Source organism: Equus przewalskii, chromosome 11 (assembly GCF_037783145.1).
Source record: "Equus przewalskii isolate Varuska chromosome 11, EquPr2, whole genome shotgun sequence".
Taxonomy (NCBI): domain Eukaryota; kingdom Metazoa; phylum Chordata; class Mammalia; order Perissodactyla; family Equidae; genus Equus; species Equus przewalskii.
Genome location: NC_091841.1, coordinates 22,456,235 through 22,466,505, shown reverse-complemented (window position 1 = coordinate 22,466,505; position 10,271 = coordinate 22,456,235). Strand labels below are relative to the sequence as shown.

The following is a 10,271-nucleotide window of genomic DNA, read 5'->3' as shown; positions in this document are numbered from 1 at the left end:
ACCCACAAATGTGCTCTGGGTTAGCAGCTACAGGAAAGTGGCCTATTGCTAAGTGGGGTTGGCTCACCAAGAATCCCAGCATCTGTCTCACCAGGAGAAATCAGGGTACACTGAGCTCCTTTGACATCTGTTCAAGGTTAAGTGCACCTTAGACCAACTTTGTCAAAATATTCAGCTTGACAAGCTTCCATGCAGCCTCCTTTCATTATTTGAGAAATAAGCCAACTCTCCATTTCTTGTTCTCTGCAGGTGCATCCTAATCGTGGGATGTGGTTACAATGGAAAGCTGCCCAAATGGAAACTTCTCAGAACATGGCTCAGGGGCAGGGACAATCTTATCGGTAACCTTTCTGTTTGGGGTTAGGATAATGGGTGACGTTTGGAGGCTGATAAGGCAGGTTTCCCGAGGACTTGTGCTGTATTTAAGGAGCAGCTCCTTCCTCTGCTATACGCCTTCCACCCTTCTTCCCTTCTCTGGAGACTTGGGACCCAGGAAGAACCATGAAGTGGCTGCTGCTGCTCAGCTTGGTGGCGCTCTCTGAGTGCCTTATCTACAAGTGAGTCTGGGGGACAAAAGGCATGAAGAACAGCTTCCAAGGAGCTGCTTCCCTTCACTGCCTGTCACCCTGTCTTCCTTTCCTCCCTTATTTTTCTTCTTCCCTTCTTCCTTCATACAACTGCTTCCTGTGTTCCCTCGACTTGAGTCTCCTTTCTTGTCTCTCTCTCTGCCCTTTTGTGGAGGCAGTCCTGTAGATGTGGTTAACAGCCCCGGTCCTCAAGTCCAGTGCGGCTTTGGTTCCCAGCTCCATCACTGGGCCAGGCGACTTTGGGCAACCACTGAACCTCTTTGAAATAGGGTAGAAAAAAGAGGAGCATCTGCCCTTTTGACTTCCTTCCTTCTTCCTCTCTTGGACAAGCTTCCTTTACCTTCATGGCCTTCCACAGCACCCCATGAGCAGGCTCCTTCCCCAATTACACTTCCTCCTCCAAACCATCCCGTTTGCAAATGCTCTGCCACAGGGTTCCACTTGTCAAAAAGAAGTCCTTGAGGCAGAACCTACGCGAGAATGGCCTGCTGGAGGACTTCCTCAAGCAGCATCCCCGCAACCCAGCCAGCAAGTACTTCCCCAAGGAGGCTGCCACCTTGGCGGACACCCAGCCCCTGGAGAACTACATGGATGTGAGTGCAGGGCAGGTGGTGTGGGGGTGCAGCTCCGAGGACTTGGCTCAGAGGAGAGAGGAGATGTCAGGGGTCATGGAAGCTTGACCAGGCTCTAAGCCCCAAGGAAGTAACCCAGGGGTCTGCTCCCTGGATCTCAGAGGCACAGGAAAGGCAGGAAATCTGACAGTCAGAGACGTTGCTCTCTTTCATTTGTTCGTTCATTCATTCATTCAGTGTTTATAGATGAAGAGCACCTTCTTATGTGCCAGGCACCGTGCTGGGCCCTGGGAAAGCAGCAGGGAACAAAACCAGGCACAGCCCTTACCCTATGGGGCTCACAGTCTAGTAGGGAGAGACCATCATCACTGAGCACCACCATCAATGCAAAGTACAGCCAGACTGAGGGCTATGCAGTGAAGGTGGCACTGTGAGAGGGTGGCAGGTGGCGGGCAGGGACACCTCTCTGGGGCAATGAAGGAGAAGCAGGGGTTGGAGAGGACAGAAGAGAGTCCCAGAGAGCAGGACAGCTTCTGCCAGCCCCTGGGACAGCAGGGAGCAGAGTGCATTTGAAGAAAGGAGGCCAGTGTTCAGGGAGAACAGAGAGGGAGGGAGGCGCAGAGAGAGGCCTGTGGGGTCGGTGGGTGGAGCCAGATCAGAGTCTCTGATGAGGTCTGTGTTCTCATGGCCACTGAATCATCTTAACCAGGGGGGTTGACACGATCAGTGTGGAGTTTCAGGAAGCTGGCTGACTCTTCCATTTGGGACCCAATGGCAACACCCTGCCCTGTGGTAGATATTGTGTGTCACCTGTGTGAGGGCACAGGGTCAACAATAGGAAGCACTGTTGCCTGTGGTTAAGAACTTAGCCTGTGAAATCTGCCAGACCTGGTGCGAATCTGGACTCTAATGGTTCCGAGCCACGCGACCTTCAGCAAGTCATTTAAATTCTTAGAGCGAGCCCCAGTTTGCTCGTCTGTCAAACAGCACCCCAGATATCTACCACCAGAGGGTTGTTGTGAGTAACTAACAAAGTAATGGCTTTTTGGAGGCTTAGCACAGGGCCTGGCTCTTGGTAAGAGCCTGGTAAAGTCAGTCCATTTATTCACTTAACAAATATTTATGAAGCATCTCCTATGTGCCAGAGGCTCTGTGCACGGAGGTAAGGAAACAGTGATGAAGAAGCCAAGTTCCTGGAGCTTTATTATAGAAGAGAAGGCAAATAAGACACAAATAAATAAGTATGCAAGATAATGTCATGTAATGACAAGAGATGAAAAGAAAACTCAATTAGTTAGACTAACGGAAAGAAGAAGAATTGAGGAAGGGCAAATTTAGATGAAGTGGTCAGGGAGGGCCTCTTGGTGGAGGTGATCTTTGACTAGAGCGCTGAATGATTAAAGAGAAGGAGCAGACCAAGGAAAGGTCCAGAAGAAAGATTTTCCTTGTGCAGGCATAGCAAGTGCAAAGGCCCTGGGATGGGAACGAGCTTGTCATCATCAAAGAAGAGCCAGACCAGCGTGGCTAGAACTGCTGGCAAGGGAGACAGGGCTGCCACTAAGAATAAAAATCCTGACCAAAAAAAAAAAAAAAAAGCCCTTTCTCAAAACCCACTGTGCACACCTTGCTTTAGGAACAAGATATCTCCAGCGGTTTCCATCTTTACCTGACTTCTTTATCTCCTGATCGACATTTTACTGAATCAGCATTTCAGCATTTACTCTGCTGGCTGCTATCAGGTTACCTATTGTCCTCTGAGACGGTGTGTTCTCTGGAATGGCACGACTAAGACATTCAGGAGGAGAGCTGAAGAGGGGACAGCAGATTCTTATTAGCTGTTGATGGTGCTTAGAAGAAACAGACAGAGGGTAACAGGGATGCAATCAGGGAAGACGTCAAGGAGGAGGGGAGGGGAGGCGAGGCTGTGCTTTGAAGGATGGATGCACTGGACAGGGAGAGAAAGGCAAGGAGAGCAGTGAGGGTGGGGAGCTGAGGGGAAGCCCCATGAGGTCCTGCTCCCTGGGGAGTCCCAGGATGGGGAGTGACCTGTGCTGTCCCCACCCCGCAGGAGGCGTACTTCGGCACCATCAGCATCGGAACTCCTGCTCAGGAGTTCACCGTCATCTTTGACACCGGCTCCTCCAACCTGTGGGTGCCCTCAATCTACTGCTCCAGTCTTGCCTGCTGTGAGTGCCTGGCCCTGCCCGGGACCCCAGGGCCCGCTCACCTGGGAGCACTGAACACTCAGGGGCTTCTAATAGGTCCAATTTCAAGCCTGCTGGAGTCCCTCAGGGATTCTCTCTGCAAGCATATCCTGAATAGCTACATGCCCAGCACTGGGATTAGGTGCCCTGGGCATAGAGGGTGAATCACACATCGTCCCTGCCCCCAAAGGGATTCAGTCCAATGGCAGATAGCAGCTCTCCTGAACAACCACAGCCCAGGGGACCCAAAGGGTCTTGGGGCTAAAGGGCTACAGGAGAGACAGCAGGGTCAAGAGCTTCACAAACAAAGTGATTCAAAAGCATGACTGAGGAGAACCATGATCTCACTTTTAAAAGAAAAATCATTGGTTTTCTAAGGAAGAGAGTTTGTCATTGGGAGTCATGGACAGTGTTTCCAGTTCCTTCCTCTGTCAGCTTTTTAGCCTGACTTTTAATTCAGTGGAGGGGCCCCTGGAATCCTCCCCTTCATAATTTGAGCTGTAACATTGTAAAGCTGTGACCGTGACATCGTAGCTGTGTCATGGGCTGTTCGCAGTGTGCTGTGAAGGGGCTCCTGCCATGGGCAGCCGTGGGCCCGCTCAGCTCAGTGTTTTCCTGGGGTCCTTGGGAGGACTGTGGGGTTGGTTGGGGACCTTCCATCAGGCAGTCGGTGCCAACTGGTCCAACCAGGCAGGAACAGAACCTGGAGATGTTTGGGCTCCAACATATGGGGAAAGGGCACCTTTCCACTCCAAAGCCCCACCCCAAACCAAGGCAGCACCCCCAGAAAGACATCACTGGCCACGATTCTTGCTTGGGTTTTGAGGTTGATGATGTCACTTCTTGTCCTCCCAGCTGACCACAACCGCTTCAACCCTGAGGATTCCTCCACCTACCGGGCTACCAGTGAGTCCGTCTCCATCACCTACGGCACCGGGAGCATGACAGGCGTCCTTGGATACGACACTGTCAGGGTGAGTGCCTGCTGGCACACCACCTCTTCCTGCTCAGCCCTAGGGCCAGCTTCAGGGGACCCTGGGGGCCACAATGCACCCCCAGAATAGGCTCATTCCATCAATATGGATCTCAGTGACACCAAAGTAATCTGGCTGGGGGAGGAAGGTGAAGAGGTGGCAGACATGTCACAGACATTTCTAGGTGTGATAGTAGTGGGTAAGGAGGTGCTATACCTGGAGCTATTAGCTATCCTCAGCCCGACCCAAGCTGAATACTAAGGATTGGGGAGCGAGGTAGGAAAAGGCTTAGTTCTCTTTAAGCACCTCCTTCTCTTTCTCTGCCTTTGGCCTGCTGCCCCTCCCAGTTCAAAAGCTTCAAAGCCACCCCCCCTCTTCGGTGTGGCTGGGATCAAGGGCTCTGATTTGCCTGGGGTCTGCTTTGTATCCCATCATTAGACACAGGAACACAAAGGACCTGTGTTTTCTGCAGCAAATTCTCACAGCAAGTCGCAGACTGTGTCCATCTGGAGATCAGCCACAGTGGTTACTTTCAGCAGAATAACAAGCATTCCCAGAGACCATCCCTCTCCCCTCCTTCCAGCCCTATGCCCAAGAAGACGAGTCCTACATGAGATGAACCAGGGACACTCTGTGCCCAGGGCTGGCACCCTGCAGTGCTCACTTAACACAAGCTGGTTGTGAACATCTTGGTCCCCCCACTCAGGTCGGAGGCATCGAGGACACCAACCAGATCTTTGGCCTCAGTGAGACAGAGCCCGGCTCCTTCCTGTACTACGCTCCCTTTGACGGCATCCTGGGTCTCGCCTACCCCAGCATCTCCGCCTCAGGGGCCACTCCTGTCTTTGACAACATATGGGACCAGGGTCTGGTTTCCCAAGACCTCTTCTCTGTCTACCTGAGCTCGTAAGTCGGGCAGGGAGGTCACGGTCACCTGGCCCAGGGGAGGGCTGTACGGCGCTGGGTGGGGAGAGAGGGTCTCAGCCAGCAAGGGATTTGAAAGGTGTCTAAGGCTTGAGAGGTGTAGCTTTGGAGAGAATGGGGCCAAATCTCTCTCTGATGAAGCGTCTTCATTCATCTCATTTACCAGCTGAGTCTTTCTCACCCTGACTTACACAACTCAAATGTCATTAGTCATTTGCTCTCTAGCCCCAGTCCCCTCATCATTGGCCCCCCAAAGACCACAATTTAAAATGAATCTACTAAAAACAGGGGCCAAAATTCCATAGTGATGAAAAGAAGATTTGATGGAGACATATATCTTAAGCAGTGAAACTTAAATGATGAACGCAAGTTTATGTCATTTGTTAACAAAACCTAGGTTACAGTTGTGACTATGAGTTAATTCTAAGAATGAATAAAGAATAAACCAGTGTTGGTTTTGGTTGAGTCGAGGTTATGCAGGAATATCTGAGGGTGTCGTCAGTTTCCCGACGCACTCAGCTTTCCTCTGAAGCTCTCATCCTTCTCTTTTGAAGCCATGGTCATTGTTGATATTATTCTTCAATTGTGAACTCTTCTGCTCTACACTCATTGTGTCGCATTATACTGTCAGATGTTTACAGGAAAGTTGATGTAGGCTGAGGTGAGCAAAATAATTTTTATGTGGCCAGTACTTTGATGATTAATTTCTTATTATCATCCACATTTGCCTCCCTATCTAACCCGAATCTGCAGAGATTCAGAAACTGAATTCCAGTAACAAGGAGGAAATCTAAAATATCCTTTTGGTCTCTTAACATTCAAGTCGGCTCCTAAACATCCTCTGCCCTTATGGGACTTAGAGACTTCTTGGGGCCATCTTCTCTCCCCAACTAGATCAGGGCTTCTCGATCTCAGCACTGTGGACATTTTGGACAAACAACTCCTTGCTGTGGGGGGCTGTCCTGTGCATTGTAGGATGTTGAGCAGGCTGCATGGCCTCTACATACTAGACACCAGTGGCGCTTCCTACCCCAACCCAATCATGGCAATGAAAAATGTCCCCAGACCTTGGCAAATGTCCCCTGGGGGCAAAGCTGCCCCTAGCTGAGAACCAGAGAACTCTACTATCAAGTTCTCAAGAGCAAACGCTGTCCCACATTCACTTCTCTTGAGGTCCCCACAGCAACGAGAGTGAGGATGTGGTGGAACCACAACACTGGAACCAGAAAGACCTGGGTTCTCATCTTGGTTCTGGCACCCCCAGGCTGTGTGACCTTGGGCACATTGCCTCACTTCTATGAGCCTGAGATTCCTCACTGTCTAGTGGAACCAAGAATAATAGTGTCCACTGTTTGGGTGTTGATGTGAGGATTGAATGAAACCCTGTCCGTCACACTCAGCACAGCTCCTGGCACTGGCAAGAGCCCAGTCAAGGGGATCTCTTAGGACGCCCACAGCAGATGTTCAGTTGAATAAGTGAATTCCTGTCTTTTTCCCCAACTTTCAACAGCGATGACGAGAGTGGCAGTGTGGTGATGTTCGGTGGCATCGATCCTTCCTACTACACTGGAAGCCTGCACTGGGTGCCTGTTTCTAACGAGGGTTACTGGCAGATCACCATGGACAGGTGAGATGGCCGTGGATGGGCACTGTCCTGGTGTGGGCCTCAGATCTCATTTCCTTATAGACTCCTAGTTAACTAAGCTTCCCAGAATCCCCCTGGAACAACCAGCCAGGGAAATGTACCCCAGGAGGAGAAGGTGGAAGTTGGCCAAGCCAGAGAGACGCTGAGAAAGGCCCCTCCCTGGAGGAGGAGAGCTGTCTGGAACCCCAGATGCTCTGCAAGGATGAGACAGCCACTCTCCTTCTGCTCATGGACACGGGATACCAGCATCCCTGAGGACAGCTGGAGACTCAACAGTCCACACGTCTTGGCATTTAGAGGAACTAAGAACTGGCACACGCTCCTCCCACTCCAGGAAAAATGTCACTTTCAGTCTAGGGACAGGGCAAAATGGCTAAGAAGTTGTTTCAGCCCCTTCCTTACCCTCTTCGCCTTCTGGGATACCCCTCCTCCATGCAGCCTCATTCCCCCGCTGTTCCTCCCCCGGCTGACCTGCTAGGGTGACTCCAGGTTTCCCAGGTGTCAGCAGTTTCCTGGGACTCAAGACTTTCAGTTCTAAAACCAGGACAGTCCTGGGCAAACTGGGACACTCGGTCCGCTCACGTCTGCCCCAGCCGTGCTAAAACTTCCTCAGTTCCTCCCACTTCCACCCCTGCTCCTCTCGTCTCCATCCCTCCTTGCCTGCCTTCCCCTCTGCCTAATGCGTCCTCCTCCAGCTCTTCATTTTCTTGGCCACCTCGGGCTGTTTGCTTCCCTGGGAAGCCCTCCCTGGTTGCTCCTTACCTCCAGCACCCTCACCCTGGATTGTGTTTCTGTTCCCCTGTCCTGTACCCTGCTCATGTGGCTCTTCTTCTGTCATAATTTATCTTCCCAGCTAGACTGTGAGCTCTCTGCAACCAGAAACTGTGAGGTTGCCTCATCTGGAATTTCATCTCCCAGGCCTAGCACAGAGTAGACACTCAGTGAAGATCTGTTGAGTAAATGAATGAATGAGGGCGTGAAGGAGAGAAGCTGAAATTTTATCTATTGGCCAACAGATGGGGAAGAGGGACCCTCTGGGGTAACTTCGTTCCTCCCTGGGCAGATGTATTCCCTGGAGGCTCAGGGGACCCTCTCTTGCATCTTGCTTTCAGCGTCACTGTGAACGGAGAGTCCATCGCTTGCAGTGGGGGCTGCCAGGCCATTGTTGACACTGGCACCTCTCTGCTGGCTGGCCCAACCTCTGCCATTGACAATATCCAGAGCTACCTTGGGTTCAGCGAGGACTCCTCTGGTGAGGTAAGCGAGACTTGACTGCCCCATTATAGACCGAGGTGGTGGGTCCGCCATGCAGAAGGAAGGCAATCCCTTCCAACCCTCACTCTTTCCAGGGGGTGATCAGCTGCTCATCCATCTACAGCCTGCCTGACATCGTTTTTACCCTCAACGGCGTTGAGTTTCCTCTGCGTCCCAGTGCCTACATCCTAGAGGTAAGGGACCACTGGGCCTCCCACCTACATGTGCCCCCATAGAATTTGGACACATATTCCCCCTTTGCATAAGGGAAAGTGCACTTCCACAAGCTGAAGCTGACATCTGCTCTGGACAGCTGCTGGAGAAAAGAATACGTTCAAATTAAACGTGTGAATGAGAATTTGGATGCAGCGTCCCCAAGGGGAAAAGTGTGACAAACAGTGGTGACGTGAAAATAAGATTTCTAGTTGAACCGCTGCATCCTTGCTTTGTTTCTCAATTACTAGCCCATTGATTCTGAGCCAGTTGCAACCTGTTTTTTTTCTTTTTTTTTTTTTTTTGAGGAAGATTAGCCCTGAGCTAACATCTGTCACCAATCCTCCTCTTTTTGCTGAGGAAGACAGGCCCAGAGCTAAAATCCATGCCCATCTTCCTCTACTTTATATGTAGGATGCCCGCCACAGCATGGCTTCACAAGCAGTACGTAGGTCTACACCCAGGATCCTAACGGGCAAAATGCAGGCACCGAAGCAGAATGTGCAAAATTAACAACTGTGCCACCAAGCCGGCCTCAGTTGTAACCTGTTTTAGCCACAGTTTCTTAGTCTGATATGCAGTTTTCCTCATGCTCAGAGTGTGGTTGGGGTAGTCACATGATATTGACCATCAATGCTACAAATGGTTGGTTAAATGGTGATCCTAACGTCCATAGGGTCAGGGCTTATGGCACCCCTGCTGTCTCTACCAAGTGACAAATCTTTAGTCAAATGAGCCACAGGCCAACTCCTTCTTTCTATGATAATGCAAGTAGAAAACTCCTCTTGCTCAGTGGGTCAATATTATTCAGGAAGTAGTACTGATGTCAAGCTATCCCCCCTCAAAGAAGCTGGTTAATTTGTAGGGGGTCAGCCCTGACCAATGTGGCTTGGGGTGGTGGGTGCAAAGCTCCCCAGGAGATTCTAATGTGCAGCCAAGGTTGTGGGCCAGTGACCTAGTGAATGAAAAGAACTGACAGCTCGCCACTGGAAGGGATCAGAATAATCAGAAAAGGCTGTGTCACCAGGGCTCCCAAAATCCTCCCAGCAGCGAGTTCCCCTAAACCCCTTAGCTCATGCTGACGTCAGGGTTTGTGCATCTGCCAGAAACACTGGACAATGTCTAGTGGTCCCTGGAACCAAGCACAGTGAACAGCTCATACAGGCAGACCCCAGGCAAAGAAGAGCTGAGTCCTCACACACAAGCCAGGAAGCTCCTCCTTGCTTGTGTGCCATGAAGTCGACGATGGTCCTTGATGCGGATACCTCAGCTCCTGTTACCGCTGAGTCTGTTTCCCATCTCTGGTTTTATCCTCCTTTTCTCCAGGAGGATGACAGCTGCATCAGCGGCTTCGAGGGCATGGACCTCGACACCAGCAGTGGAGAGCTCTGGATCCTGGGTGACGTCTTCATCCGCCAGTACTTTACTGTCTTCGACAGAGCCAACAACCAGATCGGCCTGGCTTCTGTGGCCTAAGCCTGAGTCTTTCTGGCCACTTCAAAGGAAGATCTGTCCTCAGTTTCCCCCTTCTAGATGTGCATAACTCTCCTGATTGTTCTTCCTGTGGGATCATGGAGGTGGAATTTTGGCTCTGTTCCCTCTCATACCAATAACATAGAATAAAAGCACAATCTTCTGAAGCACATTTGTAGGGTTACTTCTCTTTGCCCGTATTTCTCCTTCACATCATCAGCATCAGAACACCAGTTTGTGGGGGCAGAAATGACCACTTGGACTGCACCAAACACTGACAGTGGCAGCACACACTTCAGAGTAGAGCCAGGAAGACAAATGGGCCTCAGCAGGTCTGGCTGTGAGCATCGTATGAAGACTTGGGGACCAGAAATGCCAGGCCCGTTGCCTCCTCATAGAATAGGGCCCCTAAGCTCTTGGTTGAA

At 51.0% G+C, this 10,271-nt stretch overlaps 1 protein-coding gene across 1 annotated transcript; it reads left to right on the top strand.

The window, feature by feature from the left end:
- Positions 1 to 427: 427 nt before the first annotated feature.
- Positions 428 to 10,016, top strand: LOC103541430 (pepsin A-like). Its single transcript, XM_008508252.2, has 9 exons — positions 428 to 557; positions 1,021 to 1,180; positions 3,228 to 3,345; positions 4,219 to 4,337; positions 5,044 to 5,243; positions 6,772 to 6,888; positions 8,019 to 8,163; positions 8,256 to 8,354; positions 9,700 to 10,016. Exons 1-9 carry the CDS (start codon positions 502 to 504, stop codon positions 9,847 to 9,849), a joined length of 1,164 nt encoding a protein of 387 aa, XP_008506474.2. The 5' UTR covers positions 428 to 501; the 3' UTR covers positions 9,850 to 10,016.
- Positions 10,017 to 10,271: the final 255 nt, after the last annotated feature.

What these genes read in the sequence shown, in the direction of transcription:
- LOC103541430 (XM_008508252.2), top strand. Translation starts at nt 502, where the DNA reads ATGAAGTGGCTGCTGCTGCTCAGCTTGGTGGCGCTCTCTGAGTGCCTT. An exon ending in CCCTGGAGAACTACATGGAT is followed by an intron (nt 1,181 to 3,227) that starts GTGAGTGCAGGG and finishes CCCACCCCGCAG; the next exon opens with GAGGCGTACTTCGGCACCAT. An exon ending in GCGAGGACTCCTCTGGTGAG is followed by an intron (nt 8,164 to 8,255) that starts GTAAGCGAGACT and finishes CACTCTTTCCAG; the next exon opens with GGGGTGATCAGCTGCTCATC.